The sequence below is a fragment of the Meles meles genome, chromosome 18 (genome assembly GCF_922984935.1).
Source record: "Meles meles chromosome 18, mMelMel3.1 paternal haplotype, whole genome shotgun sequence".
Lineage (NCBI taxonomy): Eukaryota > Metazoa > Chordata > Mammalia > Carnivora > Mustelidae > Meles > Meles meles.
In genome coordinates this window covers 676,654-695,890 of record NC_060083.1, presented here as the reverse complement: position 1 = coordinate 695,890, position 19,237 = coordinate 676,654, and the positions used below count along the sequence as shown (strand labels likewise).

General features: G+C 53.9%; 1 protein-coding gene across 3 annotated transcripts; it reads left to right on the top strand.

Moving 5' to 3' along the window:
* The first annotated feature begins 174 nt into the window (after nucleotides 1–174).
* On the top strand, nucleotides 175–18,738 carry ATPAF2 (ATP synthase mitochondrial F1 complex assembly factor 2). 3 transcript variants are annotated; one of them, XM_045985782.1, is made up of 8 exons: nucleotides 175–491; nucleotides 9,182–9,226; nucleotides 9,498–9,643; nucleotides 10,974–11,071; nucleotides 12,398–12,478; nucleotides 15,493–15,605; nucleotides 16,109–16,224; nucleotides 18,012–18,738. In XM_045985782.1, exons 1-8 carry the CDS (start codon nucleotides 359–361, stop codon nucleotides 18,147–18,149), a joined length of 870 nt encoding a protein of 289 aa, XP_045841738.1. In that variant the 5' UTR covers nucleotides 175–358; the 3' UTR covers nucleotides 18,150–18,738. The 3 variants fall into 3 exon arrangements, with proteins under 3 accessions (XP_045841738.1, XP_045841737.1, XP_045841740.1); XM_045985781.1 differs by lacking the exons at nucleotides 175–491; nucleotides 9,182–9,226 and having other exon boundaries at nucleotides 9,505–11,071; XM_045985784.1 differs by lacking the exons at nucleotides 175–491; nucleotides 9,182–9,226; nucleotides 15,493–15,605; nucleotides 16,109–16,224; nucleotides 18,012–18,738 and adding an exon at nucleotides 12,796–13,968 and having other exon boundaries at nucleotides 9,505–11,071.
* Nucleotides 18,739–19,237: the final 499 nt, after the last annotated feature.

Below are 19,237 nucleotides of genomic sequence, written 5' to 3'. Positions count from 1 at the left end.
GGGGGCGGGAACAGGCTCACGCGGCGCTCCCACCCATTGGCGGGCGGAGAAAACACGTGGCGGGGTGCGCGAGGGGCCCTCTGGGACGTGTAGTCTTCTTCCCGAGGCGCGGCGTGGAGGGGGCGGGGCGAGGTGCGTTTGTGATGCTGATTGACCGGGGGTGTGCGCAGGAGGCGCGCGGGAGCGACGGCGCGCCGCTGGTGTCAAGCGGAAGATGGCGGCGTCCAGGGGAGGCTGAGCGCCCTGGGGAGGTTGTGAGAGGTTTCCGTACAACCGGAGCGTGCGGCTTTGGGAATCCCTTCGCTCGGTTTCCTGCCCCCAGGTTTCCCGCCGGTTGTCCCCCAGGCTCTCGGGCGCGATGTGGCGGAGCTGCCTCCGGCTGCGGCACGCCGGGCGCCGCCTCCTGAGCCGGCCCCGGGCTGCCCTCACCGCGTCCGCGGGGCCGGAGCCAAACCCGCTGACCCCCGCTCGGGCCTACGCGCCCCCGACAGGTGAGGGAGGCCAGGGCCGAGACGGGCTGCGGCGGGCTGAGGGATTCGGCTGAGCAGGGCGGGGTCACCGAGGCGGGGCGCAGGCTCGCGGGGGTGCTCGGTTCCGCGGGGTCCCGCTGCGGATCGGGAGGCCAGGCCAGGGCACGCGTCGCGTCGCCGCGTGAGACGGTAGTTGCCCCTTGGCACGTGCAGCTTTTCTCAAAGCGTAGGGGGTTCTTTCCCAGTAAGGAAAGCAAACAGCTTGCTTGTTCTCAGGCAGGGAGGTTCGGGTTCTTAACCAGGGCCGCAGCAAGGTCACAGCAGACCCACAAGTTTGTGGAGGGCAACGGTCAGCCTGACCTTTTTCTCTGCCCGTGGCTGGGCATCCTGGGACCGGGGCACTCAGGGGGTCTTCGGTCTTCCGCCCTGGACAGTTTCTCTGCAGGTCCCCAGGCCCTCAGTCCCACCGTCCTACCACAGTCCCTGCCGTCTCTTCCAAGCCGCTGACCCTGGTGCCTCCTTTCCCTCCCGACGGACAAGGCCTAGAAGAAGGTGGCGACACTCGGCGATTCTGGGAAGGGGCCCGAGGGCACGCGTGCGAAGGACTCCCGTGCTGAGCGCAGAGCAGTGGCGCTCCTCGGTTCTGTGCTGAGAGCTGAGGCCCGGTGGCCTGCAAGGTGGGCAGGGTCCTGCCGGATGCTCAGTCATCACAGTTCACTGCAGGTTGTAATAGTCCGGTTGAACAACGCTGCGTGATATCCTGTGATAAGGGAGTACAAAGAAACTGTGAAACTCCCATCTTGGGGGTTTCCAGGGTCTGGAAAGGATCTTGGATGAAAGGGCATTTCAGCTGAGTCTCTTTTTAAAAAAATATTTATTTTTTATTTGACAGAGAGAGGCACAGCGAGAGAGGGAACAGAAGCAGGGGTTGTGTGAGAGGGAGAAGCAGGCTCCCCGCTGAGCAGGGACCCCGATGCCGGGCTCGATCCCAGGACCCTGAGATCATGACCTGAGCCGAAGGCAGATGCTCAGTGACCGAGCCACCCAGCCGCCCCTCAGCTGAGTCTTGACAAATGAGCTGGAGTTCGGCGGAGAGGAGGAGGAAGAGTGTTGGGTGGACAGAACTAGTTCAGAGGTGACAGCAGGGCGTGAGGGACCTTGCTGTGACATTATTTACTTGAGAAAATCCGGAACTCTAGATTTCAGAATGATCTAGATTGGCGTGATCTCGGGCGCTGGACTGCTTCCTTGGGCCTCATTTTCCTCTGGGGGTTGAAGGATCAGGTTGCCTATGCGGGTCCTGTTAGTTTCATAATTTTATATCCATGGGGGGAGCTGGATGCAGCAAGGAGCTGACATTTCCCCTGTGGCAGTCCAAGTTGAAGGGCATGAAGGTGGGCCATGAGGAGCCCGTAAAGAGGGAGACGGAAGGGCACTTGTGATACTGTGAGTTATAAGAAGAAATATACAGTTGATGGGGCGCCTGGGTGGCTCAGTGGGTTAAGCCTCTGCCTTCGGCTCAGGTCATGATCTCAGGGTCCTGGGATCCGGCCCCCCATCCGGCTCTCCGCTCAGCAGGGAGCCTGCTTCCTCCTCTCTCTCTGCCTGCCTCTCTGCCTACTTGTGATCTCTCTCTCTCTGTCAAATAAATAAATAAAATCTTTAAAAAAAAAAAAGAAGAAATATACAGCTGACTCTTCAAACAACATAAGGGTTAGGAATACCACTACAACCCCCCACCACTGAAAAATCACATACAACTTTTGACTCCCCCAGAACTTAATTACTAATAACCTGCTATTGATCAGAAGCGTTATAGATAGCAGTTGAGTAACACACATTTTGTATGTTAGATGTTTTATTTTGTATAATAATATATATTTTATTATATAATATATGTATTATGCATATAATACATATAATTATTTAGATTCTTAAAGTAAGGTAGATACAAGAAGATCTTAGTTAGAAAATTAGAATGACTCATAAGGAAGAGATCAGGAGGAAGAGAAAATAACATTTACTGTACTGTAAAAAATCCAGGTAGAAGTGGGCCTGTTCAGTTCCAACCCATGTTGTTCAAGGGTCAACTGTCTCTTTTGGTCTCCCTTCAGTTCCTGGCACACATCTGTCTCTCTCTCTCTCTCTCTCTCTCTTTTTTTAAAAGATTTTATTTATTTATTTGTCAGAGACAGAGCACGCGCCTGCACAAGCTGGCCGACTGGCAGGCAGAGGCAGAGAGAAGCAGACTCCCCGCCAAGCAAGGAGCCCGATATGGGACTCGATCCCAGGACCCTGGGATCGTGACCTGAGTCAAAGGCAGCGGCTTAACTGACTGAGCCACCCAGGCATCCCCTGGCAGGCATCTCTTAAAAGCCTTGTAATTTACTAAGTAATAAGAACTATGGAAGAGGCTTTTGTTACAATATTTGGTCTTTTGTCCTAAAATCGCTCGAGATATAAAGTTGAAAGCAGTACCTTATTCATAAGCCTCTTTCAGCCACACCTGAGGTTATGTAAATGAGGTGGCTTTTGGAAAGCACCTAAGGATGGGGGCTGGTTGCCAGGGGAACCAACCACAAGATGAGAGGTTTGGTACTTTTAGGCCTACCCCCTGACCTCTGGGGAGGGGAGAAGGGCTGGAGAGATTGACTTGATTGCTAGTGGCCTGTGATTTAATCATTCATGCCTGTATAAGGAAGCCTCCATAAAAATCCCTGAACTTCGGGGTTCAGAGAGCTTCGGAGCGGCGGACAGTCGGAGATGCTGGAAGAGGAGCATGCTTTCTCAAAGCTACTTCTCTCAGAGAAGGCACGGAAGCTCCACTATTCCCTTTCCCCTATACCTTGCCCTGCACATCTCTTCATGTGGCTGATCCTGAGTTACATCCTTTTGTAATGAGCTGGTAATCTGGTAACTTAAATATTTATCTGAATTCTCTGAGCTGCTCTGGCAAATTCATCAAACCTGCGGAGGGGTCCTGGGAGCCTCTGATTTGTAGCCAGCAGTCGGAAGCATAGGAGACCACCTGGGCCTGTGGTCGGCATCTGAAGGGAGCAGGAAATGCAGTCTTGTGGGACTGAGCCCTTAACTTGTGGCATCTGATGCTCTCTCCAGGCAGATGGTGTCAGAACTTCACTGGATTGTAGGACACCAGCTGTTGGGTGGCAAACCCCCCAGACGTTTGGAGCAGAGAGTGTCTGTGTGAATGCATAAAGGAAAATGAGAGTTTCCTTTACGACATCCTGGGAAGGTACAACACGGCCAAAGGGGACGTGTGCAGAGTTCACTGAAATCGGCACAGGCAGAGCGTTCATGTGGGTCAGTGGCGCCTCTTCCTGTGGCTACGGCACGCGATCTACCATCTGTTTCCTTTCTACTGCAGACTTCACTAGTTTAGGCTCTTGGAAGTAGCTGGCACATGGAAGGTAGTTAAACAGGAACGAGAAGAGGAATGTAAGAATGAAGCCCAGTGGGAGAGAGGTACATGAAATGTGAGAGCACTGCAAAGACACTACCACTTTGAGATGCTGTGAGTCTTGGGAATGGTGGAATATTAACCCCAAGTGGGGGCCTTCTCCACGAAGACTCTGGCAGGCAGCTTGAACTTGGCTCCTTAAGAATGGCCGTGCCAGTGAAGGTTGTCAGAAGAGGAGGGGCTTGGGAAAGGGTTGCTGGGGTGTTAGAGGAGATTTTGCAGCAAGGAGGCCTGTTGGAGGGTATGTGGTGGTCCAGCTCTGTACCAGTTGTCAGAGATCCATCAGCTGGTTTCGAGGGGAAGGTGTTCTGGAGAGGCTGTATGTCTGGCTGAGTACGACACCCCGTGAAGCCAAGGCTGGAAGTCTTGTCTCCTCTGTTTTCAAATTGCCACCTGGACAAGTCATTTGGCTTCTCACAGTCTCTACTGCCTCAGAGGCCTTGCTTGGTCTGTCTTCAGAGAGTGATTGTGTTGGGTTGAGGGAGATTCTGTAGATAAAGCCCAGCCTGCCACTTGGTTTTCGAATAAAGTTTTATTGGAACACAGCCATGCCCACTCATTTTCATATCATCTCAGGCTACTTTACCTACTGAGTTTACTAGTTGCAGCAGTAATGTTATGTTATGTTATGGCCTGCCAAGCCTAAAATATTTACTCTGGCTCTTCATGGGAAAAGTTGGCCAACCCCTCCTCAGGATGGGTAGAGCCATTTGGAAGAAAAAACTGTGTTTAGTTATTTAGCTCGTTTATATTAGTTGCTGTGGCAGATGCATTTGCCCCAAAGCATTTTTTAGCAGCTTCATTGAGATTCAGTTCACTTATAGCTTACTCATTTAAAATGTATAATTCAGTGGTTTTTAGTACATTCACGAGTTGTACAACGGTCACCACAATTCTAGAACACTTTTATCACCCCAAAAGCACCCCTGTACCCTTTAGCTATCATCGTTCCTCCCTGCAGGCCCTAGACAACCACTCTTTTACGTTCCGGCTCTATAGATTTCCCTAGTTCGGACGTTTCATAAATGGAATGTGGTCCTTTCTGGCTGGCTTTCTTACAATGATTCTGGCGAGGTTTATCCAATCGTAGCATGTATGAGTACTCCATTGTTTTTCATAGCTGAGTAATATGCCGTCATACGGCCGTATGACATCTTATTTATCCATTCATCCACTCATGGTCATTTGGATTGATTCCCTCTTTTGGCAATTCTTTCTTTTTTTTTTTTTTTAAGATTTTGTTTATTTATTTGACAGACAGAGATCACAAGTAGGCAGAGAGGCAGGCAGAGAGAGGGGGAAACCAGGCTCCCTGCTGAGCAGAGAGTCCGATGGGGGCTCGATCCCAGGACCCTGGGATCATGAACTGAGTTGAAGGCAGAGGCTTTAACCCACTGAGCCACGCAGGCGCCCCTCTTGTAGCTATTCTGAATGCTGCCATAAACATTTGTGTACAAGTTTTTATGTGGGCATATGTTTTTTGTTTGTTTGTGGTGTTTTGGGTTGCATATGTTTTCATTTCTCATAGATCAGTAATTGCTGGTCACTTGGTAACTGTTTGACTTTCTGAGAAACTGCCACACTTTCCCAGGGTTTAACTGGCGTGCTCTTCCGGTTTGCATTTCCACCAGCAGCGTATGAGGGTCCCAATTTGTCCACATCCTTGCCAACACTAGTTATCTGGGTTTTTTAAATATTGTTATTGTTACAGCCATCCCAGTGGGTGTGAAGTTTCTCCTGGTTTTGTTTTGCATTTCCCTGATGATTATGACGTCCAGCACTTTTTTTCATGTGCTTATTTTGTATATTTTCTTTGAAGAAATCTCTGTTCAGATTCCTTAACCATTTTTTAATTGGGTGTCTTCTTATCATCGGGTTGTGAGAGTTCTTAAATAGTTGGTCTGAAGAATTTTGATCCTTGAAAACAGTTGGAGCCGCCCTAGGATTCTGGATGGAGGGACGCCCTGAGTCAAATGTAGCTTTAAGACTTCAGGCCCGCCAGATGGCACTGTTTAAAAAGATAAAGGTGTTGAGGCTGTTTGGAGGGGGCACTTCCTCTGTTCTAGGTGCACCGTGGGAGTCGTAGTTCTGAGGCTTGCAGTCTTTCCCAAAGCAAAGGCCAGGCGAAGATTGAGTCTGGCACAAAGAGCACTCGCTGGTCTGTGAAGCCTGCGACAGGAGGAGGAGCAGGTTTTTTGTGTTGTTTTCTGCTTCTCTGCTTAAATAGCCTGCCTTCTTGGGGCCAGCTTTTAACATTCAGCGCCTTTTCATGTACCTGTTTCTTTGTATCTTCGCAGTCCACACCTAAAAGGCACCGAGTGTGTTTTTGCCACTGAAACAGATGTTCTATAAATGACTGATTCATACTGAGAATAGACCCGCGTTCCGCGTGAGCCCACAAGGCTCGTCTGTTGATTTCACCTTTTAAAAGATGAGGTTCCTGTTGCCGTCAGCTCATCCCGTGTCCACTGAGAACGTGGTGCATCAAGGTTCCTGGTCTCGTGATTTATTTTACATGACCCGAGGCCTTGGAGGGCCCAGGTGCAGAACGTTGTTGGGAGCCATGCATTCTACCAAATGAATTTTCCAGATCCTGGCCTTGTCTGCCATATGAGCCCCTTGCTTGACCGCCTCTGCCTCCATACTGTGACCTACCAGCCCCTCCCCTAGATTTGGCCCCCACCACCCTCCCCGGGCATCTCTACAGCCATCTTCTACAGGGTAGCAGTCTTGTCCTCCCGACGAACTCTCGAGCTCTCGTGAGGCTGAGGACCTTTGTGAAAGCCATTTCTTCTACTAGAAATGCCTTCCACACATGCCCCCCTCCAAGAAACAAATCCGTCCGTGCAGACTGGCTAACTCCTGCCTCTCCATCTGGTCTCAGATGAAATCTGAGCGCTTGGAAGTCTTCCTTTAGCCCACGGTAAGATCAGGCTTTCCTGCCTGGTGTGTGTCTCCAGTGATCCTCGGGACTTTGGCCATCAGTGACTTTATTGTTTGCCTGGTTTAGTGTTCACTTCCCAGTAGACAGGAAGTGCCTCGAGGGCAGGGACGAGCTTTGATTCCAATCCCCAGGACTTACCCCACTTCTGGAACAGGGTCAGTACTCACTGAAGTTTGTTCCAAGGCCAGAGTTTGCACCTCTAACGTATCCACTGCATTCAGCAGAGCACCTCTCTGCAACAGGCCCCGTGGGGTGCCTGCCCTCTTCAGAGGCCCTGCAGCCTTTGCGGTCCTTTTGCCTGGGGCTATCCTCTCTTTTCACAGGGCGTACTGCTGTTTGGAGCAATCTTGGTTGACCTATCCTGGCCCTTCTGTCCTTCTGTTTTCTTCCTCTTAATCAGGCACAGAGGGGGACCTGGCCAGGACAGAGGAACTAAGGGCTGACCAGCAAAGCAGAGGGGAAAAAAAAAGACTTCCCTCGTGGGACACCTCAGTACCCCAGCCGCTTTAGGTTCTGCCCGTGCTTCAGTTTATGCCCCAAATCCAGGTCTCTTGGGCCTGTCTCCCAAGGCTGTGTCCAGCCAGCCGTATGCTAGAATGCTCTCCACTGGCACTTCCTGCCGATGGGGCCAGATCCTTCCCCCAGCGGTGGTGAGTCAGCTTCCAAGCTCTTCCTGCTTCCTGCCTGGCCTGGCTCTGGACACGTTGCCCAGCTAGGGCACTGGAGAACATACTGGACGTGGTCCGGGCGCCTCAGTCCAGGCTTCCAAGCCTACGCAAAGAGGCCTCCAGATTGGTGTGTCATCCACTATCTGAATGTGACCAGGTGGCATGTGAACTTGGGGCACGAACTTGGCACATTCGAAAGCACCAGGATGGCGTAAACTTTCCGTTTCGGTGTCAAACTCAGGAGAGAATCACTATGATGATTTCGGATAAAGGTGGCAAGTCACGTTATAATAATACAGCATCATCTTGGTGGCCAGATCCTATCACTTTTTTTTCCTTCTGAGCATTTACATAAAGACAGTGATTTTTAACATTTTTATTGACTGATTCCATATACTTAGTATAGTACCTGGCATGTGGTAGACACACAATTTTTTTGTTGGAAAACAGCTGGGGCCTTCGTTGAGTAAAGCACAGCTGTGGAAATGCAGTTTGGGGCCCTCTTTGGGGAAAGTATCAATGATTGAGCACAACACTGTTGAAAAAACTGATGTGCTGGGGAAAACGGAAAAAACACCATGTTTTCACTTCAGCGTGGTTTTTGTTCTTTGGGTTTCTGGGTTTGTTTTTTTTCCCCCAAAGCATTAAAAACAAATGAATCTCCTCCTCCTCCCCATGCTACATCAGTATTTCCAGCAAGTGACTTTAATCAAGGACCCAATGGCTCTTGGTACCCAGTGATTTTGCGACAGAGCGAAAAAGCGAATGAGGCAAGGTTTTGTGTTGACCGCAAACGTCACGGCCGGGTTATGGTTTTTAGCTTCCAAAATGTGACCTAGTTGTCCTTTATTAGTAAGAGGAGTCTGCATAATTTCCTTAGGAGGCACTCTTAGTTTTAAGTCCTCCAAGTAGAAGAGGAGAGATTTGTTTACGTTTTCGTAGAAGGTTATATTCAAGGTATTTTCAGATCTCACAGGCCGCGTATTTTCCCCTTTCTTAAAGGAAATGTTTGGAGCTCCTGTTAAATACACAGGCATGCTGGTTAATTAGGTTAATTAATTGGGTAGAGAGGATGAGAGATGCTCCTGGGATCTCTCCCCACTTTCACGTGCACACGCATGTCCACACCGGCTTTCCTCTCGTGCCGTCTCAGAGGCGTCATACTCTTGCCCGGAATAGGTCTCTGGCTTTATCGGACTCAGACACCATCTTTGGACTGGGGCACATTGTTCTGGCATGGGGGCTGTGCTGGTGGGGTGGTGTGTGGCAGGGAGAGCCTGCCTAGAAATTAAAGCGGAAGGCGCTAGAAAAATCTGTCGTGTCAGATAGTCTGCGGCTTCGAGATGCTTTGTGATCAGACTGTCCCTGGCTCGGGGGCCAGTGGGGGCCTGACCAGTGCGTCCTGTCCCTCCCTCATCCCTGGAGAGTGAATGCCCTCCTCCCCCCAGCTTTAATCAGGAGCCGTTGATTATGCCGCGTAGGGTAGGGCAGACCTTGAATAGTGATATGAAAATCAAGCCAATCAATCAGCATTAGCAGTAATGGCCCAAGCTGGTCTTGTCACTTCGTGAGCTGCCTCGATATTATTTTAAATTACCTTTTTGGAAAATCTCTTTTACAGAAAGGAAGAGGTTTTATCAGAATGTCAGCATCACACAGGGTGAAGGTGAGTGAAATTTTGACTGCCGCTTTTTCTTTCTTTGTGTGTGTGTGTGTGTGTGTGTGTGTGTGTGTGAGTGAATGGGTAGCGACATTTTTCATCTGGCTGGTTTCAGCAGTGAGATTACCCTGCGTGCTTTTGTTGGGTAGGTTTCTGTAAGCCCTCCGTGAAGGGACTCACGGTGCCTTTGTCCGCACCAATTCAAGTAGCTAAATATAGCAGTGGTCACTCGATTCCACTTAACAGTCCCTGAGAGGTTTTCATTTGATCTTTCAAGGTGGCTTTGAGATAAACCTGGACCACAGGAAGCTGAAAACTCCCCAAGCCAAGCTCTTTACTGTCCCCAGCGAGGCCCTGGCCATCGCCGTGGCCACTGAATGGGACTCCCAGCAGGACACCATCAAGTTCTACACCATGCACCTGGTAACAAGTTCCTGAACCTCTACCCCTATGCCCACGGCTGGCTTCCTAGGGTACCTGGCGAAAATCAAGACTCCTTTCCGAATTCGGATAAGGGCCTCGGGGGTGGACCCCTGCCACACTCCCCTCCTTGGACATGCTGACCGTTCCCCGCCCGACCCCCTGAGGTTGCCCTGCTCAGAACACCGTCCTGGGTGGCCGGCTCCTCCTCTGGTCTCAGGACAGGTGTCGCCCTCCCTGGCCGCCCAGCTCTCTTCGTTGCGGCCACGCCTCCTGTTCCTCTCTTTGGCCGGCACATAGGCAGTTGATAATTGTCCGTTTGACATTTGCACACTCAGCCCGTCTCTTCTGGCGCCTTGTGAGCCCAGAAGGGCAGGGCCACGTCTGTCTTGCTAGTGCATAGCCAGCCCCTTGCTTGAGGCTCGGTGGCACTCAGTATCGGTTGAGCGCAGGAACGCCTGGGGCCGGGGGCTGAGGTGAGGCAGCGCCCCTCGGAGCGAGCCGTCCATACACACATGGGCGGGTGTGGGCAGGCTGGAGCAGGGGCTGGCTAAACTCTTCGGGTCGGGGCTCTGCGGCTTCCAGACCGCCCCCTTGGGTGAGCTACTGCGCCTTCTCAGCCCCGCGATCTCCGTCTGTGAAAGGTGAGCACGGTGGTCAGGACGGATGCTGTGACGCTGGGAAGCCTTTGGCTTGGTTCCTGGCACAGAGCGAGCACTCAGTCAACCCTGGGAACAGTGCTGTCGTCCTGGTCATTCCCATGCTCGGCCTTGACATTCAGACCCATGCGAGCGTCCTCGGCATCTTCAGAGCCTGCCACGGGGCTGGCCTGCTCCGTTGGGTGTCTGAGGAAATGAGGGTGTCACGGCCACAAACGAATTGTCCTAGTACCGAAGCAGCCTCGCTGGGAAAGTCACCGGCTTCTGGTTTGGCTCGTTTGTTCCGCCGACTTCCTTCGACTTCAGTGGAACAACAGTACCTCCTCCGAAGGGTGTCTCGAGGGTTCAGTGAAATACAGCAGAGCCCGGGAGTGGAGAGCACGAGACCTGGGGGAGGCTCGTTACTCCTGGGTGACTGTGAGACTCCCCTGGGCCCACGGGCTGTCATCGTGTTTGGCAGGGAGCCAGGCTGTCGCAGGCGCTCAGTAGATGGGCTGCAGCTCAGGTTGTGGAGATACTGGGGGTCGAGGGCTTCCGTTGGGCTCCGTCACTCCCGGTGTGGCGCTGTCTGGGTTCTCCGTGGTGCCATGGGTCGGAGGCAGTATCCATCTGGAGCCCGGTGCCTTTCCCTGGGCCCCAGTGGTGGTGACAGGGCCTCTGGCCTCTTGCTTCAGACCACACTGTGCAACACGTCTTTAGACAACCCTACCCAGCGGAACAAGGACCAGCTGATCCGTGCGGCTGTGAAGTTTCTGGACACGGACACTCTCTGGTAATTGACATTTGGACGGGCATTCCCCTGGGGTTGAGCGGGGCCCCTGGGCCGTTTGCCTCATTTGCCCAGACCATTATCAGCGGAAGGAGAGGCAGACCCTTTTCCTTTATCTCCCAGGGCAGGGAGGCGGTCTGTCTGACATCCCCACTTCGCTGCCCCGCGGCTCCTCCTCAGGCTGTCACCGGGTCAGGGCACCGGGCGCGTCGCTTCTCTCCACTGCCCTGGCAGCTGTCCCTGGGTCTGGGCCGGGGCCGGTGGCAGGGTATGCAGCTCTTGCAGGTTCCAGGACCAAGGGGGTCACTTGCCAGCCCCCAGCAGGGGCCTCCGGTCCTGGACTTCGCCCATCCTCACAGAGGCATCCTTGACCTCACTTTTCTGCTTGGACACAGGGATGGTTGGTGGTTGATGTCAGGAGCTGGCTTCTTCCACTTCTGAATTCTCCCCTCGCATCTAGGTTCTTTAGCTAACTGGTCAGTGGTGGTGAAGGAAGTTCAAGAAGTGGCCAAGCAGCCCGAGTTTGTGGCCCAGATGTTCTAGAATCCTGAGCTGTCTCTCGCCCCCCTCCTCCGGCTGCCCCTTTGCCTGCATACTCATGATCTCTCCTCTCCCTGTCGCACCACCGCACTGCGGCTTTCCACAGTGCCCACTTGTCTTCCCATCCCCTGAGGCCTTACCACGCAGCTCCCCGCAGCTGACTCCCACTTCTGAGTCTCTTGGTCGGAACAAGTTGCATAGCCCGGCACCAGGTGGTGAGAGGCCCCGCTCCGCTGGCTGCACCGGGAGCCGCATGGGCTCACGCGGTGCGCACAGGCAGTTTGTGGCCAAGGCGCACAGTCCCTCGGAAGGGTTAGGGGAGGTGGGGCGCAGGGACTGAGCTGGCACAGCACCCCAGGGCAGGGGGGTGTGCATCTGGGGGTGCAGTATTGGTGTTTAGAATGGCATTGACCTAGGGCTGCACACCTTGGCCTGGGACATAAGCAGGGACATTTAGGACAGTGGTTCTCAAACTCGGGCCTGCGGTAGAATCCCCTGGACGGCTTGGTAAAGCGCAGATGGCTGGTCTCCACCTCCAGAGGTTCCGCTTGCCGTACGGGTTGGGTGCGACCTGGGACCTGGCCTTTCTAGCAAGTTCCCAGGGGATGCTCTGCCGCTGGCCCCGAGGCTACCCTCTGAGAACTGCTGCTTTAGGGAAGGACTTAGAGGGGGCCGGGGGGTTGAGAAGATTTTTTTTTTTGCTCTTGCCTTTTAGGTCTTTCCATTGTCTGTCACTGAATGAAGGATTATACTTTTTTATTAATGAAGGTGATTTTTGCCATGAATCAGCTACAGGGTGGAAGAACCAGCGACGTTAGTCGAGCTGCAGAAGAACGAGTGGGACCCCGTCATAGAGTGGGCCGAGAAGAGGTGAGACGCGCAGCCCCGCGCGGTCGGGCAGGCTGCTGGGGCCGGGGGTTGCGCTGGGCCCCGAAGCCCTCAGCTAGCTGACTTGCGGAGTTCAGAGCACCCCTGGGATTCAATAGCTCCCGGATGCTGGGGGATAGGGCCGGCCCGCTGGGAAAAAAATGCTCCTCAAATGAGCATCAGCCACCGTGCACCCAGTGCACGCTGGGTAGGGATGGAGCCCCAGGCCTGCCGCGATCGGCTGTGTGATCTGGGGCTGGTGCCTTGAGCTCTCTGAGCTTCCTCATGTGTGAGCGGACCTCCTCATCCCCACCCCTTAGCGTGCTGTGAGGAGTAAACTAAGGGATGCCTGGCGTCCTGCGTGCACGCGGTAAAGGCCCCGATCTGGGCAGTGGTCATCTGTCATTCTCACAACGGCTGCCCTGTTTAAACTGAGTCCCGGAACAGCTTGGTGACGCGTCCACACACGAGGCCAAGTCTGGTAACACTGGTCTACGGACGTAGGGCTCCTAGGAGTTGATGATACCCCGTATTTTTCCTTAGCGGAAAGATGCTCCTGTACAAAACGGCACAGACTCTTGATGTGGTGGCGAAATAAATTCAGTTTCATTTCATTCCAGGGGACTTTGGGAGGGCCGCTACCTCGGTGCTACCTTGACCTTGGCATTTTGTAAGCTTACACGGAGTAGTGTTTGGCATAAATTTCTCACAAAAGTGCCCTCTGCCTGTCTCATTTGCCCGCGTTTCCCGGTGCCCACCGTGTGCCAGGTGCGCTTGGGTTCTGCAGTAAAAGGCACAGCCGGCGCACTGAAGAAGCAGACCAGTGACGACGACGGTGCGCGTAGGAGCTCTGAAGCTACCGTGTCATTTCAGAGTCTAATGAAACGTAGCAATAGTGTCGGTGCCTGGAGAGCTCTGCTGTGGGACAAAATCGTCCACTTTCTGCGGCGCTCGAGATTCTCATCCTTAAGCGTTTACAGAACAGCTCAGCCGTTTGCCATGTTCCATTTGTACGATTAGAATTTCAGCAAGAATATTTCTAAACCAACGGGGAAAATGAGTTACACAGGAAGGAAAATGACAGAAATTGCCTTTAGTCTATTGCGTTTTCCCCGTCCTTTGTATAGTTATTATTGCCCTTGAAAATGTGTCATTCTTGAAGCCAGCTCATGTCCCAGACCAGAAGCAAAGGCCTGTATGTAGTAGAGGCTGAACAAATCACCGAAGAAATGACTGGAGAGTAGAGGACACACACACAGATTATCGTAAGGAAAATGCGGGCGCCTGGCTGGCTCAGTCAGTGGAGTGTGCGACTCTTGATCGTGGGGTTGTGGGTTCAAGCCCCATGTTGGGTGTAGAGATAAAAACAAAATCTTCATGGGGTGCTGGCGTGGCACAGTCGGTTGGGCTTCTGCCTTCGGCTCAGGACATGATCCTGGAGTCCCGGGACCGAGCCCCCGTCAGGCTCCCTGCTAGAAGGCTGGGGGAGTCAGCTTCTCCCTCTCCCTCTGCCTGCTGCTCCCCTGCGTGTACGCTCTCTCAGTCTCCCTCTCTTTCAAATAAATAAATGAAATCTTTTTAAAAAATAATAACATCTTTAAAAAAATACTGTTGTAAGGAAAATAACTTTTTAGGAGGGGGAGGGGCAGAGGGAGAGTATCTTTTTTAATTTAAATTTGATTAATTAACATAGAGTGTATTATTAGCTTCAGAGGTAGAGTTCAGTGTTTTATCAGTCTTTTTTTTATTTTTTTATTTTTTTAAAGATTTTATTTATTCATTTGACAGACAGAGATCACAAGTAGGCAGAGAGGCAGGCAGAGAGAGATGGAGAAGCAGTCTCCCCACTGAGCAGAGAGCCCAATGCGGGACTCGATCCCAGGACCCTGGGATCATGACCTGAGCCAAAGGCAGAGGCTTAACCCACTGAGCCACCCAGGCGCCCCAGTGATTCATCAGTCTTATGTAACACCCAGTGCTCATTACATCACATGCCCTCCTTAATGTCCCCCACCCAGTTACCACATCCCCTCAACCGCTTCCCCTCCAGCAACCCTCAGTTTGTTTCCTATGATTGAGAATGTCTTATGGTTTGTCTCTTTCTCTGATTTTGTCTTGTTTTATTTTTTCCTCCCTTCGCCTATGATCCTCTGTTTCTTAAATTCCACATATGAGTGAGATCCTATGGTTTAATTGTCTTTCTCTGATTGACTTATTTCACTTGACATAACCCTCTAGTTCTATCCAGGTTGTTGCAAATGGCAAGATTTCATTTCTTTTGATGGCTGCATAGTATTCCATTGTGTATATATACCACCTCTTCTTTCTCCATTCATCTGTTGATGGAGATCTAGGTTATTTCCATAGTTTGGCTATCGTGGACATTGCTGCTATAAGCATTGGGGTGCAGGTGCCCCTTCAGATCACTACGTTTGTATCTTTGGGGTAAATACCCAGTAGTGCGATTGCTGGGTCACAGGGTAGTTCTATTTTCAACTTTTTGAGGAACCTCCATGCTGTTTTCCAGAGTGGTTGCACCAGCTAGCATTCCCACCAACAGTGGAGGAGGTTCCCCTTTCTCCGCATCCTCGCCAACAGGAGAGAGAGAATCTTAAGCAGGGCTTGATCTCACAACCCTGACATCCTGACCTGGGTCAAAATCTAGTCAGACGCTGAACTGACTGAGCCACCCAGGGACCCCAGAAAAATAACTTTTTAGAGAAATCTTCTGTGGTCTCAGATATGAAAAATTTTCTTAAAGGGTTTAGAAAGCAGATACCTCATGGTTTTGATGGAGATTCTAGGCAGACGAGTCAGAATTTCAGGCAGTTGCATGGACTTCAGCTCTGTTCTGGGGCGACGGGAAATTATTAGGTCAGGAGGTCACGGACCACAATGGCAGCTGCTCCCAGAACCCCTAAGACTAGCCATCACGGGGCACGTGTATGCTCAGCAGTCGAGGACTTTGCTTCCGGGTCAAAGCATCATCGGGACATGCCGAAGCCTTTTCCTTCCAGATACGATGTGGAGATCAGCTCTTCCACCAGCATAATGGGGCCCAGCATCCCGGCCAGGACTCGGGAGGTACTCGTCAGCCACTTGGCATCTTACAACATGTGGGCCCTACAAGGTACGTGTGCTGTTTCCCGTGGGCCTGGGAGGCAGCATGATGGGCACGGGCATCCCAGGAGCCCTTGAAGGGCGGGTTCTGATGCTGTCTAACCCGTCTGCTCAGTCCCAGGAGGACAGCAGGCTCACCCTTGTAGGAGATAGCTGGCTCTCCCTCCTTATTCAAGTCTCACTGGCCTGGCTCGAGTCACAGGCCTATCTCCCCACCAGTCCCTGGACCAGGGGCCGGAGTCCTCCGACCGGCCCAGTTCAGGTCAGGTGCCCCACCCTGGGCAGGAGCAGAAGAGGGAACACACCCCCAGGGGAAATCGGCATGCTCTTGGAGAAGAATGGGGAATGGATACAGAGCTGGCCAGAAAGTGCACGTCCCTTGTGACCTTTGTCCCCCACCTGGCACCTCTGTACCTCTCTAGGGCTGCAGGGGCTTGCAAAAAGTAGGTCTGGCAACTGCCCTGGCTTGGGGTGGGGCCGCCCTGGATCCTGATCTGGCTTGTGTCCCTGCAGGGATTGAATTTGTGGTGACCCAGCTTAAGTCCCTGGTGCTGACCTTGGCCCTAATGGACCTGCGCCTGACCGTGGAACAGGCCGTGCTGCTGTCCCGCCTGGAGGAGGAGTACCAGGTGGGGAGTCACGGCGGCCCGAGTCCCCGCCTCGCCCCGCCATGGTTCAGACAGTGGTTCAGGGCAGGGGGGGGGGGTGAGGGGGTGGGCTAGCTAGCCCATCTAAAATGTTTTTGTGTAGATTTGACCTCTCTTGACTTGAGCGCACATCAGAAACCAAAACACGGGGCCCGTGGAAGTATCGTCAAGAAGCAGTGATGGAACAGAACGGTAGTAAGCGCCACCGTGTTTCGACATGCTTAGGTCTGCCCTTATCGCCTCACCGCTTCTGAGCAGCCTGGCCAGGTGGAGGCTGTTGTCATCCCCCTTTTACGCGGGGGGAAGCTGAGGCAAGGGGTCGCAGCCCTGGCAAATGCTGGAGCCAGGGTTTGGAGCCAGGTCTAGGCGGCTGCAGACCGAGGCGGTCACCGCCCTCTGCGGTAGAGGTTCAAGGGTAGCTCCGGACCGTCCGCACCCCTGCACGGTGGGCGCCGCCAGCACGGCGAGGAGCCACGTGCGCGCTCACAGAAGCTACGCGAAGCTTCGGCGCCCTGGCTCCCACGGCGGGTCATGTTGCTGGCAGAGCACACGTCGGGGGCCGCTGTTTCTACACCAGTTTTCATTTCGTGAGTTTGAAATTAATACGGTTTTGGTACACTGTCATTTGCATTTTTTAACTGAGAATTATGGCATTCTCTGCAGTCTTTTTACTGTTTTTCTCTCCAACCTCAGAAGGTTAATTGCCATTACAAATCGGCTCCTAGCATGATGAAAATCCTTTTGTAATGACATTATTTCCCAAGTCCGTCTAGTCATCTGCTCAGAAAAATGCCAGGGGAAGAAACTGTTTCTCTGCCGCAGGAGGCTAGCTCGAAACAATGAAATGGGCAGGGGCGGATTTGTTGGGGGCGGGGGGCGAGGGCTGTGGCAGGCAGGGAGCCAGGACACCCACTCTCCCGTCGGGGCTCGGTGTTTCTGCCCCCAGCCAGGCCCTCGTTCTCTGACCGAGGTTCGATCCACCACAAAACGGAGGACTTGCCTGTTCCTCCAAGTACAAAATGCTCCTCCGATGACACATCAGTCATTCATATGGAGACGGTGGCTCGTGTACCGTGGCCGTTCCCGGGTGCCCGGACCAGCTGGGGCAGCTGGGGCTCTGGCCAGGGAGGGGCCAGCAGGGTCTGGTTGGAGTCCCACTGACATCTGGACAGCCACGCTGTGAGTCTGGGGCTCTTCCCTCCCGTTGCCGGAGCCCTGGGGAGAGACCCCGCAAGCCTGCTCCAGCGTGCAGAGCCCCGTTTTCTGGAACACTGCGGCTCCCCCCGGGGAGTCGGAACGGAAGCGGCCATGTGGTCTGGGTGGATTTATTTATCCCACGCACGCGGGGGTGGAGGGTGCGGGGGGCCGCTGCAGCCCGGCCTGGAGAGGCAGCTTGCAGAAGGTGACATTTCGTAGGCAGCCTCACCCCAGCCTCGTGGGAGGAGGACGGCATGCCCGTGGCTGCCCCTCCGGGAAGATGCACGTGTGGTTTGGGGCCGAGCCGGGCCCACCCGGCGCCTTGGGTGCTCACGGGCCTGGACTGCCGCCTCCCCAAGCTGTCTGCGCGCCATCGACCTGGGCGCCTGCTCTGCCCGCCCGAAGGTGCTCCCCTGCTGCCTCCCCTGAGTGGGGCTCGTGCTTTAGGTCGGGCCCCAGTCCCCCTGCCCCGCCCCGCCCCAAGCCCGGCTCTGGGGATGGGATGTGGCTGTGGCCGGGAGGTGCCTGGGCACCTGGCAGCCACACGGCGGCCTGTCCTGTCCTCCCCTCAGATCCAGAAGTGGGGCAGCGTCGAGTGGGCGCACGACTACGAGCTGCAGGAGCTCCGGGCGCGCACGGCCGCCGGCGCCCTCTTCGCGCACCTCTGTTCCGAGAGCACCACGGTGAAGCACAAGGTCTTGCAGCAGTGAGCCCGAGCCCCAGCTTCGGCGTCGCTCTCCCGTGCGCCCCGGGACCCGGAGTGGCCGTGGAGGTTGGCTCGAGTCCAGCCGGGCGCGCCCGCCCCTGCCGGCAGCAGCGAGTGAGCCGGACGAGCGTACAAGTGACTTCCTCTCAAGCGGGTTTTGTGAAATACCTCTCTGTCCTGGAGACCGTGGAGGCCCGTTTTCGCTTGCGCCTCTCCTTTCCTCCATTCCTCTTGCCGCTTCTGGGCTTCAGCAAGGTCAGACGGCTTCCCTCCCCCGGCACGTCCTGCTCTCGGCGGCCCTTGGCCAGGAGCCTCACAGCTCTGTGCGGCCCTCAGCCCGAGGACATTTCCCCCCTGGTTTTTAATCAAGCAGCCTTTCAAAGTGAGTCCTTTTTGTCCTACACTGGTTATTTCTGTCCGTTCCTAGTATTTCAGAAGGAAGCATTGACTCTTGAAAATAGAAAGTTACAGGGGAGCGACTGGGTGGCTCAGTTGGTTAAGTGTCTGCCTGCGGCTCAGGTCATGATCCCAGCATCCTGGACTCGAGCCCCGCATCGGGCTCCCTGCTCAGTGAGAAGCCTGCTTCTCCCTCTCCCACTCTCCCTGCCTGTGTTCCGTCTCTTGTTGTGTCTCTGTCAAGTAAATAAATAAAATCTTTAAAAAAAAAAAAAAGGAAAGTATGCATTGTTTGTAGGTTAAAAGCCCGGGCAGGCAGGGCAAGGCCGCCTGCCTTGTAGGTGTCCTGCTCAGGAAGCCCCGGGTGTCCTCCCGACGTGGCCACTCGTCCCACCCTGGGTGGCCCGTGCGATCTCCTGGGGCCCATGCCAGGTGCTTCTCCACACTTGCGTGTGCTCTCCCTGAAGCCCGGAACGCTCAGACGGCGTACGGTCACGTCCCACTTCACAGAGGGGGCCCAGGCTTCAGAGGTGACACGGGAGACCCGCCTGTGCTCTTAACCTCCAGAGGGTGTCTGTGCCCTGCGGCCAACCTTAGAGACGCAGGGAGCCATGGCCTCCACTGTGGCAGGCCAGCCCAGGTCCCACGGCTATGCTGGGGTCTCTGGTCTCCCCCGCGTCCCTCCTCAGCATGCGG

Coding starts and splice junctions, on each gene's coding strand:
- ATPAF2 (XM_045985781.1), top strand. CDS start 10,401: ATGCTCGGCCTTGACATTCAGACCCATGCGAGCGTCCTCGGCATCTTC. Junction 11,072..12,397: donor CTGGACACGGACACTCTCTG/GTAATTGACATT, acceptor GCCATGAATCAG/CTACAGGGTGGAAGAACCAG. Junction 15,606..16,108: donor CAACATGTGGGCCCTACAAG/GTACGTGTGCTG, acceptor GTGTCCCTGCAG/GGATTGAATTTGTGGTGACC.